At 39.9% G+C, this 22,246-nt stretch overlaps 1 protein-coding gene across 2 annotated transcripts; it reads right to left on the bottom strand.

Annotated features, from left to right (window-relative positions):
• Window positions 1-1,049: 1,049 nt before the first annotated feature.
• Window positions 1,050-21,764, bottom strand: CUNH11orf97 (chromosome unknown C11orf97 homolog). 2 transcript variants are annotated; one of them, XM_019657125.1, is made up of 4 exons: window positions 21,233-21,764; window positions 17,619-17,723; window positions 4,954-5,138; window positions 1,050-1,800 (listed from the first exon to the last, which is right to left on the bottom strand). In XM_019657125.1, the coding sequence occupies exons 1-4, from the start codon at window positions 21,366-21,368 to the stop codon at window positions 1,744-1,746; spliced, it is 483 nt and encodes a 160-aa protein (XP_019512670.1). In that variant the 5' UTR covers window positions 21,369-21,764; the 3' UTR covers window positions 1,050-1,743. The 2 variants fall into 2 exon arrangements, with proteins under 2 accessions (XP_019512670.1, XP_019512671.1); XM_019657126.1 differs by having other exon boundaries at window positions 1,713-1,800; window positions 5,013-5,138.
• Window positions 21,765-22,246: the final 482 nt, after the last annotated feature.

The following is a 22,246-nucleotide window of genomic DNA, read 5'->3' as shown; positions in this document are numbered from 1 at the left end:
ATCAGTCCTAGGTGGTGTTAGTGCTGCTTAGGCAGGAAGAGGCTGTTGTGGCACACTCAGCCCAGGCAGCAAGGCTGAGGATAAAGTGGGGGAAGGGGTCGGGGAGCTTGTTTACAGGGCAGGAGTAAAGTGGAAGTGAGGAAGGACATCCCTGAGCATGTTTGTAAAGTCACACTGGGAGCTCAAGTGCAAACAGGATATCATTTCTAAGGGATGAGTAAGAATCCATACTTCCCACCCACAGCGCTTTCTCTGTGGAATCCTAACATACACACAAAGAAGTTGATGGTAAGAATTTTTAGAAGGTTGAGATTTTAGATTTGTAAGAATAGTAACTGGTTTACCCCCAACCCCAGGTGGGCTTTGGTGTTTATGTCTTAACTAATTTAAGATGTAATCTCTCCAGTTTTAGCCACTGGCCTGACCACTGCGACTGAAGTAGCCAGTGATGAGAGAGTTCCATAAACATGGTGGTGTCGGGTCTGGCTTACATGTAGTGTGTATTAACCAAATGGAAATTTTTATATTAAATCTGGAAAAGTTTGGATCTTGACTCAAGAGATTATTGACTGTTTCACAGTGTAAATATTTTTAAGTAGGGAAGGGACATACCCAGTCAGCAGATCTGTGTTTACCTGACTTGATTTATTATATTAAAACCGAGAAATGAACTTGAAAACCATAGACTGGAGGAATTTTTAAGGTGATCTTAGCCTTAAGAGGAAGGAGAATGAAAGACGTGTAACCAGAATACTAGGGAAAATAATTTTTTTTAAGTGGACAGGGGTAAGTAAATCACAACAGTTATACATAAATTAAAAAACTCTAAAAAACCCAAATGTCCAAAAAAATAGAGTAATGAATTAAAAAATTTAGTACAAACATATATAGACTTTATAATGTAAATTATTTCAAGTTATATTGTAATTAATGAAAAATTATATAATGTTATGTTAACAGAGATAACAAATACAGATACTATACAATGTGATTTCAATCATGTAAAGTAAAACATGCATAGAAAAAAAATATATATATCAACATGCTATCAGTGGTTTTTTCTGGGAATTGAAATACAGATGACTTTTTTCTTTATTTTCCAATTTTTCTACTGCACATATATTACTTTTGACAACTGGAGTGGGGGGTAGGTTGGTTTTTTCCTCCTTTTTTTAACCTCTTTTTAACCTAGTAGTATTAGCAAAATTCTTTTTTTTTTTTTTAAGATTTCTCCATAAATTTCCTGGTTGCTTACTATTTAGTGGACAAATTCTAGAAAAATGATGAGCTCTATCAAGGCTAGCATGAAAACGGTTGTCTCTGAGTCAGAGACTTTTCATCTATGTCATTCATTTACTAACCTGTACCTATACATGGATTTACTTCTGTTTTGTTTTGTTTTGAATGGATGAACATGATACCCTAGTAAAAGGTTAAGGTTTACAATGTTTACCTTGAAGTAAAGACTCAATAAACATGCCTTTGTTTTATCATGTTTTACATATTTAATAAAATAATCTGAATTAGAAGCCCAATGTATTCCAACTGTGACAATTACATATAAGTTTAATAGTTTCCTTCATTGTTTCCAGGTTCTTTGCAAATGTTACCAGTAGTCTGTCATTACTGTGGATTAATTTATAGATAGGAATTAATAATAGAAATTATAGATTAATATATATTTTTTTAAACAAATCTTAAACTGTGCAACAAGCTTGGGTTTCTTTGTTTCTTCTCTGTTCTTTAGACATCAGGAGAAGGAGACTTCTTCTCAACAGCAAAAAATGTATTCTTCTTATCCTAGTGTAAAGAAATATGTGAACAAGTAAGTAACTTTTTACTCCAGGGAAGTGCTCTTTAATCCCAACCCCAATTTAATCTAAATTTGATTTAATGTTCCCAACGGTACTTCATTTAGTAGAGCAAAACGTAAAAGCCACACCCACGTGACCTAAGTAGCTGAGAAACCACTCCTCAGCCTTCTAGGTGCTCATGACTCAGAGTATAGTGTCTGGACAAGCAGCATTCACATCCCCTGGGAGCTCATTAGAAATGAAGAATCTCAGACCCCACCCCAGATCCACTGTATCAGAAGCTGAATTTTAATAAGATACCCATGTAACTTGCAGGCACGTTAAAGCTTGAAAAGCACTGGGCTAGACAACTTTTTGTTGTTGTTGTTGTTCTATGCTGTAGAATAAGAATGAAATTGATAAACGTAAATGAATAAAACTTGTTAATGTGACAGAAGTGAAACTTCTGTTCACAGTCTCTACCAGAAATGTGTCTTAGAACTACCATTCGGTGAGCATGGAGCTAAATTTAAATTTAAATGACGCATATTAAGCGTTGGAAAAGTCTATAATGATCGTGTTGTTCATGGGAAAGAGGAGAGAAGTACAAGGGAATAAGAAAAAAGATGACAGTGAGGATTGACTGAAACTTTTCATGATTCACTAAAGTCAATAGATTCCCTTGCTTCTCCCTGTATTGTTTGTATTCTGTTTAATTTAGCCATCTCAAGTAAGGAAAACCATATGTTTTTTGTGAAGCTAACTGTGTGCCAGAAAGTCTTACATAGATAAATATGTGAGTTAGCAGCGAGAATATTCTGAACGTGTAGTATGCATTCAACATATGCTTCCAGGTTCATCGTTCGCTGGTTATTCTCATGACCAAAAGTGATTGAGCATCCCCATGCTAAGTTCTAGAGACACAGTGGTGAGTGAAAGAGGCATGGTTCCTGTGTTCATGGAGCTTCTGATAGTGTATGAATTACTACTGGTCAATTTTTGAAAATTATCTGTGGATTTTGTTCATCTATGGTATTTGTGTGCCTTGCATCTATTTTTTCTCATTGATAAGTGAGAAATGTCTAATTCTTAGTTATCAGTCTGATTCATATAGATCGATCAGTTGTAATTTGTATAGCAGAGAATAGCACCAGTTTATATGGCAAACTGCAGCTGGCAACTTTCAGAAATGAAGCTAAAATATATAAGAATAAAAGTTACGTATTATAACATGATCACTACAAGGGCTCAACATGGGTGGGAGAGAGAGGGCTGGGGGCTGCTAGGAAGATGATGTGGATGAGTAACAATGAGCAGAAGCCATGAGCAAGTGTCTCCTAAATTGTATGGATGGAAGTAATGCAATTATGGTCAAAATGAAATACATAATTTTATCATATGTCCCCAATTGATGAATTGGGTAATCTATTAGACTTCCATGTCTTCAAATGAAGGTAATTTGTTCTTCAACCCAGTCTTATAATACGGCATTTAGAAAATGATTCATCTTTAAAATAAATTGCTTTGTGAGTTTCCTTGGACTGATGGATTTACCCACTGTAATTGGGACCTGACAAATTGGGTGGAAAGTTGAAATAAACAGCCCCCATTGGGCAAGTGGCCCAGACTTGGGTTGAATCAACCATTACTTTAGGACACGGAAATCTTTGTGGATTTTAAGTGTAGTTGCCTCCCAGGTTCCTAACCCTGCATTCCCAGAGCCCTGGCATATGTGCCTTTTTAACCACCACCCATGACTGGTTCCATCCTTGTTGTCCAGTGACTAGATTTTCTGCCATGATGGCCCAGAGGTTAAGAGCATAGTCTCAGAAGTCAGATGGACACAAGTCTGTAGTCTGACCTTACTACCTCCTAGACATAGGATCTTGGGTAATGTAATGTCTCTATGCCTCAGTTTTTTTCACCTGGAAAATGGAGATTAAAAATCTTATGTGATCGTGTGGATTACATAACTATATAAGACACTTACTGCCATGCCTGGCACATGGTAAATAGTAGCTACTACTACTTTATTATTATGAAATCCAGGTCTCCATACTGGTTCCTTTCTGCTGCATGAACCCCCTTTAGTAACAAGTGCTTTTGTTTGTTTGTTTGCTCTGTGCCTCAGTCTCTTAGTGGTTATGTTTTCTCCCTACTGACTTCATATTCTCAAGGCTGTCTCCTTAGGGACCCTCTTCCTTTGTGACACTTTTGCTGAGCTCTCACTCCACTCCAGGTTCAACAGGCACGCAGCTCCTGGCCACTGCTTGTCACATGGAGGCAGCAGAGCCGAGGGGTGAAAAGCCACTGGAGACTGGCTGCCTGAGTTCAAATCTCAGCATGTCCACTTACTAGCTGAGTGCTGGGTAAATTATTTAACCTTTCCATGCCTCATTTTCCTCAATTGTAAAATGAATTGCACCTGTTTCATGTGATAATTGTAAAGATTAAATAGATTATTATATATGAAGAATCTAGCATAATAAGTGCTACATAGCATTTGCTATTGTCATACCTTAGGTAACCCCAAGCTTGGTGCTTTCCCACTTCTCTCTTCTCACTCTGGGGTAACCTCCCCATTGTAGAGCTAGTTTGAGGATTTGTATACTCCATTTTATGTCCCTAGACTATCTGGACACTGTCTATGCTTCCATGTCAAGACCCCTGACTACTCTACATCCTGCCACAAACATTCCTGGCAGACACTGTCTATGACAGTGAAGAATGAGTAATATTTTCTTCCAAACTTTATGTCTGTGAGGAACAGAACACTGGGCCCAACCTGATGGCCTCTTAGTATAAAATAGAGTGAAATTAAGGGAACCAAGCAAAGCAGTTGCCTTATTCTTCCTTAATTCCCTCATCTCCCTGTCCCTATTTCCACTGGTCAACAAAGATCACCCATCTGGAAGAAAGGATGGTGCAAGGTTCCTCCATGCTGAAGCTAACTGTGTGCCAGAAAGTCTTACATAGATAAAAAGCAAAGGAAAGGGTCATAATTCAGCATATGAATTTCTCTCGTGTCCATGGGATAAATTGGTTAGCTGAACTGTTATTGTTTCACAGTGAGGCAATGTGGCTAACCTAAAAGTAACCTAAGAGAAGCAAGTCAACACAAGATTGAATTTTGATTGAGAACTTTGAATAAAGCTCTCACTGTAAACTGTTGAACATCCTCAGGGGCTTTGAGGGAAGTCAAGGATATTGGGGTCTTACTTCTCAGCCCTCCATGCCTCGAATAGTACTTGACTTGTGGCAATAAGGTGTTTCTGCTCAGCAGTCCTGGCTTCAACCCTTCCACGGGGAGATTCCTTTTTATGCTCCAAATTCCTTCCAGGGCCACTGTTAATATTTTTCAAAAGTAAGATGAGAATTATTAGCTTATTCTATTTTTACCATGAGGTATTTTTATTTACTTGATTATTTTTTTCAGTCATTTGGATGGAGGTTTATTTGGTTTGAATAATCAAACCACCCTAGGTTATTTATTATTTGTTTAATCTTTTATTTTAGTTCATTCATTCAATTATCCCCTATGCAATTAAACTTCTACAGTGCTTAATTATATCATTTAATTTGCCCCTAAATAAGCAGATGAAAAGCCAATATAGAAATATAAATAAAAAAACACAAAAAGAGTAAGAATGAATAACAGTTAATATATAGACCTCATTCAGTCAACCTTGTCTGATCCCGATTTAATTCCTAGAGAGCAAATATTTTGAAAGATAATATAACCAAAGTAACCACATTAGTTTATCCAATAGAAACAACACTCTTTTAAAAGCCATGAACTAGAGATGTTGTTTAATCTCCCCTTGCAAGAAACAATAAACTCACTGGAAAACACCATGACAAAATATTTGGAATGTGATGTCTGTTCATTTGACCAAGGCAAATTATAGTCTTAAATCCTGATGCCATTCAGTAAGTATTGATTTAGTAATAATTTCTTTTGGGCTTTGCTCCATATCCTATAGCGAATTACTTAGGTTTTCAGAGTCAGTCAACATGCATTTGGTGAAAACCTACTTTATAGAAAACTGTGACCCAAGTCAAGCAAGGTAGTGAATTCAGGTTAGTGCCGTAAGTTTTTTTTTCCCATTTCTAAAACTGCAGCATTCAATGCCAAATACTGTCCACAGATCTAGGTTGCCCACGGCATTCCCACTGACATTTGATCCCTCCCTAAAAGATTCTGTACCATGTAATGATTAGGGGCACGGCCTCTAAGTTCAGAGGCGATCTGGATTTTAGCCTTTGCTCCACCATCTACCACCTGTATGATTTGGGGCAAGTTATTTAACCCACTATGTCTCAGTTTCCTCATCTTTGAAATGGGGATGATAATATCTACCTTGGATTGTTATAGGATTTGGATGAAATGGATAAAAAGTGCTTTGCACTCAGTAAGTAGTAGCTATTACTCTTACGGGGACAACGATTTTCCTGTCTAAGCATAGACTCAGATTCCATTTCTAGAGGCACAGTCACTGTGCTGACTCACTGAGCTGAATGTCAATACTTGCCTCTCTTTCCCCCTCCTGAATGGAGGAGCTGAAGCTATCTGTCAAGATTAGTTTCTTCCCTCTTCTTCAAAGACCTTCAAGGAATATTCTACAATCTCCTTCTGTCAAGACTTACAACGTTGAAGCTGTTCCTTATATCTAACCTAAATCTTCCCCCACCATTCAAACTAGTTTCCTCTTCTTCTAGCCCATCTAGAGACAGAAAAGGGCTGCTCTCCAGCCTCTGGGTGATAGACTCTCAGGTATTTAGGAGTCTACACATGCTTATTAAATACCACCTGTACACAACACCCTGTAAGAGACCAAGGAAATGGATTTTGATTTGTTCTAAACTGTGGGAAGTTCTGGTAAATAGAAAACAATTTAAAATTAGGAGGCAGAACTACGTAATACAACCACATCAAATTAGAAGAATTGTACTAGTCTAATTTAGTTGTGCTCTTTCAGACGCAATCACAGGCATAGCTGCAAGTTTATAACTTAATAGGGAAAATACCTGAAATGTAAATGCAGGTGCTCAGAAACGCATTTTAAAAAAGCTCAAAAAAGCAAAACATAGCAATGCATAACTTTTTACTATACTCAGGTATAGAGGGTGCTGGAAAAAAACAGCACTACTTTGATCTGATATGACGTATGGGTGAAGAAGTTACGAAAGGTGATGTATTTAACTGGAGAAAAAGAGATTTGGAAAGAAGCGTGGATGCCCTCTGAAGCCAATGCTTCTTTAAAGAGAAACCCAACTCCCTCAGCTCTGGCCATGCGTATTCCAAGGGGGAGAAAGGAAGACAAAGTGGGGAGCAGGGCCAGGGACACCCCAGTGTTAGTACATTTAACCGGAAAAGGGCAGCAGGCACAAGAGAAAAGCTAAGAGAAAAAGAACTAAATCCTTTCTGGAAGCTTAGAATCTTCTAGAGAGTCTTCTTCTTTCTTCCCTTCTCATGCCCCCAACCCTTTCTACTCAGAGACCTTTTTAGGTGTGTTTGTATCCTGAATTTTGAAGTTACTAAACCATACTTTTATGCCGGAAAGTTTAGCCACTGGGACCTGGCCTGGTCTTTCAGGGAGGGTAAGCTTGCCCTTTAAAAATATTTTTGTTCCCCTCAGCTGTCTCTGGACTCTGAATAATGAACATTAGAGCTTGAAAAGCCAGTTTAGAGCCATGCAGTCTATGCCTCCTTTGTGCAAACATGGTCAGAGATTTGACCAGAGGAAGAAAAATTTAAGTAATTTAAATTTATGTTTGGTGACTTCTAGGCTCTGTAATTATCTTGATATGCCTTTGGTGTCTAGTAAATTCCTTGGATATTGTAGGTACACAAAAAAATTTTGTTGAATGAATTAATGAATAACAAACATATCTATACTTACTGAGCAACATTTTACGTTTTCTGAGTTGGTACTACACATAATAAATAAACCAGACTCAAAATTAAGTTTGTGCATTAAGGCACATATTGACACAAATTGATGGATTTGACAGGACACTATTGAAAGTCTTTGGGGAAGGAAATGTTGTATGAAGAAAAACTAGGAAGCTTCATTAATCAAATTTTTCATGACTACTTAACCTCTGCAGGTTTTAGCCAGAAAAATACAAAAGCTCTTGCAATTTGAAAACATTAAATTGGAACATCAATTTATGTCTGCAAAGTTCTCTACAGAAGTTCTTAGGACTGCAGAAATAGTTTTAAGATAAATGGTAAAACTGAATGGTGTCGTTCTATAATGTTTGTCTCACAAGCTTACCTCTTCTTTTAAAAAGTTGTAAGAAGGGGAAAATCGTTAGGGACTCACTAAGAATATGTGAATGATGATGCTCGCTAAATTCTTACTTATCCAGAAAGTTCCCTAAGTTGCCCCAAATTTCATTTTCATCTGACAGAAGATCTGATTAGAAAATTGCATTTCTTTTCTTCAGGGTGATGAGAATCTTTCATGTAGATCCTGGCTCCTGTCCTTATCTGACAGGAATGTGTAATGCCTCTGATAGCTCTGTTCTACCTCAAGTTTGAATCTAAACTGAACCTGAAACCAGAGAAAACTGTGTCAGCATTTAAAAAAAATTTTTTTTAATGAAGAGAGTACTATTTGCTACCAATACAATTCCAAACCTTTTTCCTCTCACAAAACATAATCTTATGTTTTAAAGAGAGACAGTATAACCCAATGGCTGACAACAAGGACATCAGCTTCTGACAAGCCTGCATTCAAATATTAATATGAGATGTTTCACTGTGTGACGATGGGCAAGTCGCTATACCTCCCTGAGCCTCAGCTTCCAGATCTGCAAAAATAATGAGTACAGCATTGTTGCAGGAACTAAGAGAGATACTTTGTAAAAACTCTCATATCCAGAAGACACACTGTGAATGGTAGCCATTATAGTAATTATTATTATTCCCATCATCGCCATCATTTATATGTACTATATAGACACCCTTTACCCACCCCACCCCTTACCCCAGCATCCGATGCTTCTTACTGAGCCCACATCACAAGCCTGAAAGAAATCAAAAGCCCAGAGAAGAAAGGACCTAGAGGCCTGGCAGCCCATTTTTTCTGTGGTCACTGATGCCATTCCGTACATCCATGTATGGGGTGCACAGTAGCAACTACCTAGGACATCTTGGCCATTTCAGTGTCTTCATGGCTCTTATTAACTGTTGTCACAACATGACCACAAGAACAGAGGCGATAGCTCATTTAGCTGAGGGCCCCACAAGACTGAACAGCTGAACAGCTTTTTCCTGAGTCCCCTGTTGCTACCCAAACAACAATATTTCGAAAAGAAATGTAATGTTCACTCTGTTAGACACCCATAAACCCTAACTTCTGGATCTTTTGATCTTTTACCAATTTCATTCAACCAAAGGAAAAGGAAAACAGCACAGAAATAATTTAAATCCACTTGTTTCTGGACACTTCCATAATTTTCATCATTAGCTCAGCAACAAATAAACATACTATAATTTAAGTTGCTTAACTTCAGGATGAATCCCCTTCTTAATATTACAGGTGGTATAAGCTCTTCAGTAAGTTCAACCACATGTATTTTGCTGTATGGTCATGGTTTGGTGTTTTTATCAATGGTTGAGGGGAAGTCCAGTCTGGATACTTTTTCAAACCTCACCTTCACCAATCATATTGTTGTGAAAGCACGTGGATTTGATTGTTTGAAAATTCAAACAAACCCAACCAATGCATCCATAGCTGCACAAATACTCTTGGATACATGCATATAACTTTGGGTCCCTAGAATTTAGATAGACTTGGGTATATCTAAGAAATCATGCTTTTTCACATTGGATTTGCCACCAGAACACAGGTGTAGTGAAAACTACTGCTAAATCTAACCCAAATGGGAAAGGAAAAAACACATATTACCATCGATGTCATTGGACATGTAGACTCCAGCAAGTCTACCACTACTGGTCATCTGATCTACAAATGTGATGGCGTGGACAAAAGAACTATCGAAAAATTTGAGAAGGAGGCTGCTGAGATGGGAAACGGCACCTTCAAGTATGCCTGGGTTTTGGGTAAACTGAAAGCTAAGCGTGAGTGTGAGATCCCCATTGATACCTCCCTGTGGAAATTTGAGCTCAGCAAGTATTATGCGACCTTCATTGATGCCCCAGGACACAGAGACTTTATCAAAAACATGATGACAGGCACATCTCAGGCTGACGGTGCTGTCCTGATTTTTGCTGCTGGTGTTGGAGAATTTGAAGCAGGTGTCTCAAGAATGGGCAGACCCATGAGCATGGCCTTCTGACTTACATACTGGGTGTAAAACAACTAATTGTTGGTGTTAACAAAATGGATTCCACTGAGCCACGTTACAGCCAGAATAGATATGAGGAAATTGTTGAGGAAGTCAGCACCTTCATTAAGAAAATTGGTTATAACCCTGACACAGTAGCATTTGTGCCAATTTCTGGTTGGAGTGGTGACAACAAGCCAAGTGCTAACATGCCTTGGTTCAAGGGATGAAAAGTCACCTGTAAAGACAGCAGTGCTAATGGAACCACGCTGCCTGAAGCTCTTGATTGCATCCTGCCACTAACTCGTCCAACTGACAAGACCTTGCATCTGCCCCTCCAGGATGTCTGCAAAATTGGTGGTATTGGTTCTGTCCCTGTGGGCTGAGTGGAGAGTTGTGTTCTCAAACCCAGCATGGCGGTCACCTTTGCTCTAGTCAGTGTTGCAATTGAAGTAAAGTCTGTTGAAATGCATTGTGAGGCTCTGAGTGAAGCTCTTCCAGGGGACAATGTGGGCTTCAATGTCAAGAATCTGTCAAAGGTGTTCGTCATGGCAATGTGGCTGATGACAGCAAGAAATGACCCCCCAATGAAGCTGCTGGCTCATGGCTCAGGTGATTACCATGAACCATCCAGGCAAAATCAGTGCTGGATATGCACCTGTGTTCAATTGTCACACAACTCACATTGCTTGCAAATTTGCTGAGCTAAAGAAGATTGATCTTCGTTCAGGGAAAAGCTGGAAGATGGCCCCAAGTTTTTGAAAGCTGGTGGTGCTCCCATCGTTGATATGGTTCCTAGCAAGCCCATGTGTGTGGAGAGCTTCTCTGACTACTCTCCTCTGGGCCATTTTGCTGTTCATGACATGAGACAGTTGTTGTGGGTGTCACAAAGCAGTGGACAAGAAGGCAGCTGGAGCTGGGAAGGTCACCAAGTCTGCCCAGAAAGCTCAGAAGGCTAAATGAACATTATCCCCAATCCTGCCACCCCCGTCTTAATCAGTGATGGAAGAAGGGTCTCAGAACTGTTTGTCACAATTGGCCATTTAAGTTTAACAGTAAAACACTGGTTAATGATTACAATGCATTGTAAAGCCTTCAGAAGGAAAGGAGAATGTTTTGTGGACGACTTGTTTTTTTGCATGTATACAAGTTTTTAAGTTAGTTTTTAAAATCAGTATTTTTTTAATGGAAACAACCTGACCAAAAGTCTGTCACAGAATTTTGAGATCTATTAAAACAAAATTTAATGAGCAACCTGCGTGTTCTTTTGGTCAACACTGTAACTTCCTATAGTGCTAGTTAGATAGAGACTTAAAGAATTGCCCATAGCTAAGGAACTGTATGGTCCACTGCTTCCCACAGCCACAGAGGATGCAGGTGTGGCTGGGTGGCGAAGCCTCCCCAGGGCATCAGCTCCTCCCCAGACACAGCTGCCCACACCCAAGCCCAGTGCCTGCCACCCCAAAGCGATGGTCTGACACCATGACGGCAGCCTGAGCAAATGAGGCATGATTCAGACCATGAGATTAGTTTCCCCACCCAGTGCCTCAGAGAGGCACTGCTGTTAGCAAGCTGATCGAATCCACCGAAGACAGAAAACTCGCATGAAAACAGCTTAGGTTTGGGATACTTTATAATTAAGAGCTAATAAACTTCCTTTCCCAAGTATATTAAAAAAAAAAAGAATTGCCCGTAACCTATTTCTAGTGTTATATCTGCTGAAACTTTAGAATTTGATAATTTTTAGTGTACGTTTTTCTCTGGGTGGGAACTTTGGATTTTTTCACCTTGTTTTAAAGGGGGGATCATCTGCTCACATAGTAAAAAGCTGTGGGAGGTATCTGTTGGTGCAGCACTTCATAGATTAGAACAGATAAACAAAGAGTAACGTTGTTTACATGTAGGCTATCAATAGTTTACAAAGCCCCAATTTTGTAATATTAAAGTCCATATGTTTCATATAAAATTTTGTATCATTACATCAATATTGAGTAAATTTGTTGGTATGTCAACTTTTAGTTTTCCAGTTATTAGAATGTGAATTCTCACTTTTGCAAATACTGAGATAGTTCTAATAACCTAAAATGAAGCTTAAATAGTATTGAGCACTGTCTTGCTATAGTTAATTGTATACAGATTCTAGGGGGGGGGGAATGATACTGAAAATTGAAAAAAAAAAGGAAATAGTATATAGTTTATATAAGGTTACAAATTCAAGTATATGGAGAGAGAGAGAGAGAGAGAGAGAGAGAGAGAGAGAGAGAGAGCAGGCAGGTAATATAAGTAAGTAGAGAGAGAGAGAGACCAGGCAGGTAATATAAGTAAGTAAAGCCAGGGGTAAGACATAATTGGCTCTCTTATTCTTTTATTTTTTTCCACTTTTCTTGGAGGCATGGATGCGAAGGAAATGCTTTTTTCATACTTTTTTCTATAGTATGATGTACAGAATCTGCAGTGGATGTGTGATCAGAAATAGCTTGGGCTATGCCCAACTTGATTGGGGAACTTGGTGAGCAATGGTTAACAGTAAACTAGGCAGGCCAGCAGTGACAGGTAACCCAACTTGTCACTGCTGCCAGGTGTGAATGTTAACTCTGTTGCCACATTTTCCTTTATCCTCCCCCTCCTTTCTATTCACCCAAAATAATCTAGAAATCTAGATTTATATGTAAAAGGTCGTGATGTTTTAAATGCTGACAACTGGTTCATGTATTTTAAAAATACAATGCAGAAATACAAATCAATAGGTCTACATGCTTGCAAGATGAATCTGTCATAGGAGTCAACAGCTTGGAATCCTAAGTCAAACGAAGATACCCCTGATAGCCTAATGGGATGTGTGATATGGTGATCTGGAGTGGGTATGGAGGACGGTTCTCTGGTTTTAGACTTGGACATCAAGCAGTAACATTCACTGGGATGGGTAACATATGGGAAGGAGCAAGTGGGGGAGATGTATGAGTTTCATGTTGGCCGTGTTGATCCTAAGTACTTATGGGACATCTAGGAAGAGAAATTTAGCATGGAGACACAGGTTTCCGTGGCATCGCAGTGGTGTTGTGGTGAAAACTATGGGGATAGTTGAGATGAACCAGGAAGAGCTAACAGAGCAAGATTAGAAGACTATGGGTAACACTTCAGGAAACATCCATATTTGGGGGTGGGAGTTAATTAAAAATGTTCTTAAAGGAGGACGAGAAGGAATATCCAGAGAAGTAAGGAAAGAATGAGGACATTTCATTTTAGTATCAAGGAATTTGAGAAAGCAACAAGGTTTAAGGAGAGAGCCATCAACTATATCAAATGTACAGCAATCTCAATCCAGCAGTATCCACTGGATTTAACCATAACATGTCACCAGAGACACTGCAGTGAGTAGAAAGTCAACGGCATTTGGGGTCTGACCTGAATTTGGAATCCAGTTTTGACACTTACTTAATGATCTTGGACAGTAAAAACCTCTCAAAACCTCAGTTTACTCATTCATAAAATGGAGATCATAATATCTGTATCACGTGGTTTTTGTGAGGATTTGTGGTAAGCAAAATAAAGCCCCTATCGTCAGGGAGCTTATGTTCTAGGGGGGAAGATAGCCAATAAAGAAGTATACAAATAAATATATCATTTCAGGGAGTGATAGAAAAAAGCAGAAAGAAAGGAGTATAAAGGATTAGAGAATAACTTGGGAGAGAGAGTAGTTTCTATTTTAACCTTGTGGAGAGGTTACCCCTGAGAGGGTGACGTTTGAATTGAAATTTGAATCAAGAGGAAGGAAGACATTTGATGGCCCAGGTGAGGCATAAAGGTCCTGAGGTGGGAATGGGTTTGGTACATTCCAGAATATCAAGAAAGCCTGTGTGGCTAAAGTGGAGCGAGAAAGTATGAGAGAGAGTTCAGAGAGGTGAGCTCATCATACAAGGAGACGAAAATGTAGACTAAGAACAAGAAGCCGTTGGAGGGCTGGCTGGGTTGCACAGTTGGTTAAGAGCATGAGCTCTGAGCAACAGCATTGCCGGTTGGATTCCCACATGGGCCAGTGATGCTGCGCCCAAGCTGAGCTGCTGCTGAACTGCCAACAGGCAGCTGGATGGCTCAGCTGGTGAGACCACGTGCTCTTAACAGTAAGGTTGCCAGTTTGACTCCTGCATGGGATGCTGGACACTCACCCCTCCTCCCCACACACACAGCTAGATTGAAACTAGCAACTGGACTTGGAACTGAGTTTGCGCCCTCCAACAACTTGACTTGGAGCTGATGGGTCCTAGAAAAACACAATGTTCCCCTTCCCCAATTCCCCAACACTATTCCCTTCCCCAATTACCCAATAAAATCTGTAGAAAAAAGAAGCCACTGGAGAGTGTTGAGCCTGGAGGTGATGTGCAATGATTTATGTCTGTGAGAGATTCTTCTGGTTCCTGTGTAGAGACTAGACTGTGAGGGGAAACAGTAGAAGCTGTCAGAGGATATTACCGCTGAGCCTGCAAGAGATGATGGAGGGTTGGGCAAGGTTGCAGTTGGGGAGGTTTGGGACATATTTCAAATGTAGATTCAACAGGATTACCGGATGGACTGGATATGATGTTCGAGGACTTGACTTTTAGGTGTTTGATTTAATCAAGCGAGTGAATGGTGGTACCCAATGTTGAGATGGGGCAGACCTATTGAAGAGTGGGGTGTTAAAAACTGGGGTATAGAACAAGAGCTCTGTTCTAGACATAAGTTTTAGAGGCCTATTAGACATCCAAATGGAAAGTTAAGTAGGCTTTCGGGATTTCAAAGGAAAAGCAGAGGCTAGAGGTGTCAATTTTGGAGTCAGTAGCACAAAGTTGAGAGGCTGGGAGGAAGAACATTCAGTAAAGATGAAAAACAGTGGTAGGAGCAAAACTTGGACATTGGCTCATGGTGATCTGGAGACCATACATAGTTGAGAGAGTGTTTTTACAGGGAAGGAGTAGCACCTGAAACAATTGTGTTAGGTGCTACAGAGAAGTTGAGTTTGATGAGCTTGTGAATTGTACTTGAACTTCAAGATCATTGGATTTGACCCTCAGGAGGAAAGTCATTTGCAAACTGGGAAAGAAGAGCTTCCCGGTATTCACAGAAGCAAAAGTGTAACTGGAATGGGTAAAGGAGCAAATGATAAGTAAAGAAGTGGTGACAATGGGTCAAGTGTACTAACTCTTAACATCTGTAGGAGCCATAGGAGTCCCTAAAAGTTTTATGCAGAATTCTGGGTGTATGTGACAAGCTGTGTTTTCCAGGAAGAAAAGCCGTAGCTTTCATCATATATTTAAAGGAGTGTGTCCCTGAAACCCTGCACTAGAAGGTCCAGTGACTGGCTCAGAGCTGCTAACACTCAGACGAAGCTGAAAGAGTATGGCGCTCTCTTTAGGCGCTAGTTCCTTTTTGCGAACAAGGACTTGTGGCTTCCAGCCAATTAAAAAAAGAAGAAGAAGAAAACAATAGCAGTTTCTGTTTTCCATAAGTAGAGCCTCTTCAACACTTAACCTTACAGATTCCATTCTCAGCTTTGAAAATTTTTTTCTAGTCTAAAATAGCACCTCTGTGCGACCTCTAGTGGATGTTATAAAATGCAACCTAAGCATTATCCATTTTATTCTAAGGTATTCGAAAAGACTGCTTAGAAAAATAAATTTTTATTAACCAAATGATATTTCCTAATCACTTAGACTGTCTTATAATCAAATGTGTTCAAAAAGAATAATACAGCATCCAACTAGTTTAGAACTTACAAATTTATAAGTATATAAATAAAAGTAAATCCAAAATATAATAGCATATACTTAAAAAATATTATATATATATATAGATATATAGATATATAGATATATACATATATATTTTAAATAATTTTGTTTAAAGATTTTTATTGGGTAATTGGGGGATGGGAACAGCGCTGGAGAATTGGGGTAAGGGGAACAGACAAGTTGCTGTCCTTTTGTTCTTCAGCCTATTTGTGGAGGACGTTGCTTCACTGGCCCAAGTTGGCACCATCATTGTGCTCTTCCCAGGTGAGGCAGATCAGTCGCCGGCTTCTGGATGACCGCTCACGCTGGCTGCTGGCTACACTCGGTAGCCCATGGCAACCCACTGCCTCAGGGCCTGCAGCCTACGCTGTCGAGGTGACTCACAGCAGCCCAGCTCCAGGTTAAGCTGTTGTTCAGCATCTTAGCTGTAGAGGGCGGTGTCACTGGCCCTCATATGTGGGATCCGAACTGGGGCCCTCTGGCGTCCCAAGCCAGCTCTTAACCAATGCGCCACTCGGCTGGCCCCCAAAATATAGATATATATATATATATATATATATATATATATATATATATATATATATATAGTTTTAACCACCAGAGGAATGATGCATGTAGGCTGGGTTTCAGAGAAACAAGTATTAGGTCATTCTGAATCCATTCATAACATTCAAACGAGACTTTAAACTTTCCTTCAAGAGATGAACAAAATTGGCCATTTTGCTGGTTTCTCCTTTTGTAAGAGTGGATGATACAGAAAGCCTAAAACATGTTTCTATGGCTGATTTTGAAACATACAGAGAGAAATTACATCATGGAGTCTGAAATGCTGCACCTCTGGGCCCACAGCATCTGCTCTTAGGAATCCTTAAAGAATTTGGGTCTTACCTGCCAGGTGTTCAACAATCCTCCTCAGAAAATGTCAAGTTCTCTGAGTTTAGGAGTCATGTCTTACAATTCTTTTATTTCTTCTAGCAATACTGGTACCCGTGAGGGTTGCAATAAAAACCTGATGATTTAAAGAGTATGAAGTAGGCACCTGGTAATCACCGTGAAAGTGATGGGCTCAAGCATCGAAATAACATCTGTGAGGACTCTGGAATTTTTGGAGCACATCTTCTTTCAGTGAAGCATCAGTGAGAGCTATCAATGCCCAGATTATATAATTCATACACCATGTGTATGTGCAGTAAAACCCTTGGATGAGTTGACCTATTTAAATGACTTAGATTCTTCTGGGTCAATGATTTGCAAAATGGTGTCCCTGGACCAGTGACTTCAACATCACCTGGGAACTTGGTAGAAATGCAAATTCTTCAACCCCATCCCAGACATACTGAACCAGTTACTCTAGGGATGGGGTTTAGCAATCTGCTTTTAACAGGATCCCAGGTAATTCTGATGACATCTAAACTTTGGGAACCACTTAGTTATTGGTCATACATAGACTGATAAATATTGAAGATGTTATTGTGCTTTTCAGGCACTTGGGAAAAAATTCTGTTTGTCATTAGGTAAAAGTAACTCCACCAAAAATGTGGAATAGCAATGTAGATACTGATACCTAGCTCATTTTTTTTCTAACTGTAACAGTTTATTTGGACATAGGCAAAATAACTATAAAATTAGCTCAAGAATTTCCCCCAAAGACCCGTGTTTCATTTGATCATCATGGTTTTGTAATAAATAATCACTATGCCATCAAATAGGCGATTTCATATCCATTTCACAAATACAGTTCATTTGTCACTGAGATTACCTGCAGGTAGGTTTTTAACGTGGCATTCATCTCTCTTAATATAAAGTTCTTCTTCCAGTACTTCCTTAATTCTCTTATGTGGCTCACAATATAAAAATTTCTTCCCTACAAAGAGATTAACAAAATTGGTTACTTACTGTAAAATTTTCCCAACCTTCCAGGCATTGCACCTACATGAATAACTATTTTTTAGAAGACATATCCTTCTATACAAATGCCGATGATTTACCCTGCAGACTCTGTTTTGGGAAGATTGCTTTCATTGCAGCTTCTTGCTCTTTGAGGACTTCACACTTCCCTATAATTCCTGAATTTTTGGGGTAAGTTTAAGACACCTCTTTTAGGTATTATGAAGAAATATATGGAGTTTTCTACAATTGTATATATGGAACTTCAAGAAAACTTTCAGGGCCAGCCAAGTGGCTCAGTTAGTCAAGAGTTAGCTTAACAGTGTGAGCTCTGAGCAACAGGGCCGCCGGTTCGATTCCCACATGGGTCAGTGACGCTGCGCCCAAGCTGAGCTGCGAACAGGTGGCAGGATGGCTCAGCTGGTGAGAGCAGTGCTCCTAACAACAAGACCGCCTGTTGGATGATGGGCTATGCCTGCCCGCAACTAATACTGAACTTGACACCTTGAGCTGAGCTGCCACCCAGGTGGCTCAGTGGATAGAGCATGTGCTCCTAACAACAAGGCTGCTGGTTCGACTCCCGCATGGAATGGTGGCTATGCCCACCCACAACTAAGATTGTAACATAGCACCTTGAGTATGAGAATTTACAGAGTGAATCGCTAAAGGTTTTGAGGAACTGTGAAAAATGAAAGAGTAGAAAAGAGCTGGTATAGGCAAATATGCCCTGCTTAAAAAAAAAATTGGAAGGAAGGAAGGAAAGAAGGAAGAAAGAAAGAAGAGAAAAAAGGGAGAGAGGGAGGGAGAAAAAAAATAAAGGAAACATTTTATAAACTCTAACATAGCAGCTTAATGTTGATCGTCACCAACATTTTGAATGGGTTGGTCAACAGATTAATTGTGAGTACAGATGATTAGGAGCTGTGATCACTAAATTAAGCACTGCTAAAAACATTATTCCAGACTAAACTGCTTTCTTTTGTTAAGAGCTTATAATTGCTACAATTTATTGAGTGCTACCATGCCCTAGGCATCTTACATATGTTATCTCTCTCACAATCACCCTATGGGTAGGTATAATTAGTCTCATTTTCATAGGTGAAAAAGTAATTCCCAGAAGTCACAAAACTCATCATAAAAATTAAAAGCCTATCCTACCTGACTCTCCCACACCCAAGCTAATCGCTAGAGAGATGTAGCCAGAAGTATCTGCATTTCAACAAGATATTTGAAAAAGTGTATTTGTAGGAGGTAGAATGCCTATGCCAAAGATGCTGATTGACACATCTAGAGACTTTACTTAGAACTGTTGGGATCATCATCTAATTTGCTAATTTGGACATTGGAACTGCCAGCAAACTCCTTAAATGTTAAGAATGGTACACACTTGGTGAATGGCAAACTCAGGACTCACAAGGCTACTTCTACACTTGGAATGAAGTGCTAAAATCCATAGGATGTTATTGATGGGGATAAATATAATGACTTGTATTTAGGATCAAACAAATGCACAAGTATAGGATAGAAAAGGCTGGTTCAAATAGTTTCAATTGAACAAAGGGGGAAAGAGAAACTAAGAATGTCGTAGACTTCATTTGTTGTATATGTTAATAATATATTAAGTGTCTGCCAACACATCTAATGTAATTAGTGATCCATTTAATAGAAGTATGATATTCAGATCAAAGGAGGTTATAGTCCCATCACACTATTCTAATCTGGTCATACCTAGAATACTGGATTCAGTGATTTAATAAACTGGAGAACCTTGGAAGAGGTCAGCCAATTTGGTGAGAGTGCTATGAATTATTTTAAAGGTAACACTGAAGTCTATGAAAGATTTGGTCGGTGCTCAAAAAGCCACCTTTATATAGTTCAAGGTTGAAATTATATAATTTCAGTGGGACAGAACCACACTTTACCTGTGTTTATTTGAGAACAGATCTGTGATTAGGGAGTAGAAGCTGTAGAGAGACTGAAGACCTTTCCCAAAAAGAGAGACTGAAGAATTTTCCAAAAAACATTTTAAAATTGAATGGGTAATTTGGGTGTGAACAGCCTGTCTCTACTTAGGCTGAGGCCCCCTAAAAGGAGGTTTTCAGGGAGGCTGAGGGAGGAATTCTTTAGATAACCCTGACTTTGTGAACTCAAGAATGTTTGGTCCCCTGCCTTAATTCATGACTCATTTCCCTGCCACTTGCCCAATGCCTGGCAGCAGTCAGGACTCATCTTACTAATCATTCACCTTTTATTAATTCTACCTTTTACTCTTACAGCCACATTAAGAAAGGACCTTTAAATTCCAGCATCTTCAATGGGAAAAGTCCCAGATGGAGCTTTAAGTCGGAATAAGGAATTACTGAATTATACTGAATACTTAAATATAATGAATTTAGTTGCTTTAAGTAAGGCCGCTGCATGCTGTTGATAATAATAAAAGGAATGAGGTATCATAAGCAATCATCTTAGGGCTGATGCTGAAGGAAGAGGCCCTTTCACTTGAAGTGGTCCCCTGAGGCACCAGAGCTGGGCCGCTTCAGTCCAACCCCGCCCCCCACCTGGGGCGGCGGGAGCACCAAGGGAGCTTCCAGAACCTAGACTGCTCTCTAGAGAGGCAATCAAGGAGGCTCTGCAGAAAGGCTGGAAACTGCTCCTGCTCCTCTTTTGCCTATTATTTCCACCATCATCATTCCTTAGCACCTACTGGAGACCAGGGGGGCACCCAGGGGCTGTGATATCTGTAAATTCATGGGTCAATATGGATGCACAATGCGACCAGAACTGCCTTTACTTATTTGAATATTGTTTGTGTGTTTGGCAGGGCAGGGAGGAAACAGCAGTGTTAAAATGTGGCCCATAATTGCGAAATTCTAAATGGATCAGGTAATAATTTATGGACTGAGAGCCCAGGAGATGGGAGTTTAAGTGTTTTAAGTATTTCTCCAGCACAGACTGAGTGACAGTGGGCAAGTCACTTCTTTTTTTCCAGTCTAGACTTCAGTTTCCTCGTCTGTAAAATGAAGGAATTGGCAAAAATGATCCACGTTTCCGTGCATATAAAATTTGCATATACTATAAATTTCATATTTTATATGTAGATTTTAAATTTATATTATATATAACATTTTTTATCATTTATACTTTTATAAATTTTTATATAGACATATGTTCAATTTTTTTTCAATACCTTTCAGGCCAATGCCACTACTAATTAAGTCAGAGGCTACTTGGACTCAGGTAGCCTTTTGTGAAGGAGGGCTTGGGGAAATGGACAGGATGTTACCTACCACAGTGCCTTCACTTCTGCCTTTGCCGAAACAGCAGCTCCACCCTCTGCCTCCAAAACCTTCACGGCTTCAGCCAGTCTCACCCTGGTTCCCCCCAGTTTCCCTCTCACCGGTTCTCCCCAATTCCGTTTTCACGAACCCTGTTCTGCACACCGTACATCCCTACACGCGCAGGGTCCGCAGCTGGAGAGAAACTCACACTGTTTGCGGGACTCCTGTGGGCCATCGATGCCGTGCTCCCCGCGTGTCCAGCATCCCCAACCGGCCAGCTGCTCCCCATCGCGGCTCGCCTCGGGCGCCGTCACCGTAGTCACCAACGCCTCCTCCCCACTCATGCTGCGGAGGTCTTAGCGGCTGGCCTACTCAGCTCCTCTGCAGGCGGCTGGAGAACGCCAGGCGTCTCCGGTTGCCATGGTGACTGCGGATCCTCCCGCCCTCAGACGCTCTCAACGGACTTCTCCTAGGCCTCAGGCATCCCTGGAGCACAAGAAGGAGCTGAAGTTAGGGAGTGGCAATTAGTCACTGACCAAAGCAACGGATTTGTCGTTAATCTTTCCTCAAACAAATTTCGCAAGAGAGGCTTTACGATTGAACTGAGATTCAGAAAAGCTAAGGAAATCGCCTCAAGCTGTACAGGTAGAAAGTGGCACAGCTGGAATCTGAATTCAAAGTCTGGCATCAAAGCCCAGAGAATAGATCGCCACCTGGAACACGTAGGGGCGGAAGCAGGTACTGAACGGATGAGTTCAAGGTAAGTAAGATCGCTGGTTTCATTCATGCAGTGTTATGCTTGTCTCTTCCTGTTCCCTGCTATACACACAACGTGATCAAACAAATGAATGCTGAGGATTCCTAGCTTTTGGATTCTAAGTTTGTATTATTGTTATCATTATTATTAAACAATCATTGCAGTTTCCAAGCACTTGTATTTACAATATATTTCAATCCATATAATAAGTAATTTTACAGATGAGGAAATATAATTCAGAATAATTTGATTAGAATAGCAAATAGGAAAATACAGAGTTTTATTTGGACCATGAGGTTGCGTTTGTTTTGTTTTTGCAGCCATTTAAAAAAAGTGAATTATGTTGTGTTAATTTTATGAAAGCTAAACGTGCATTATTTTTACAGGGTTAAATAGTTCTCCAAGGCTCGCCTGCCTCCATTTCATCCCAGAGGCAACCACTTTCATCTCTGTGGCTGATAATTT

Source organism: Hipposideros armiger, unplaced genomic scaffold, assembly GCF_001890085.2.
Source record: "Hipposideros armiger isolate ML-2016 unplaced genomic scaffold, ASM189008v1 scaffold_274, whole genome shotgun sequence".
NCBI lineage: Eukaryota > Metazoa > Chordata > Mammalia > Chiroptera > Hipposideridae > Hipposideros > Hipposideros armiger.
This window is presented reverse-complemented; position numbering and strand designations above follow the sequence as displayed.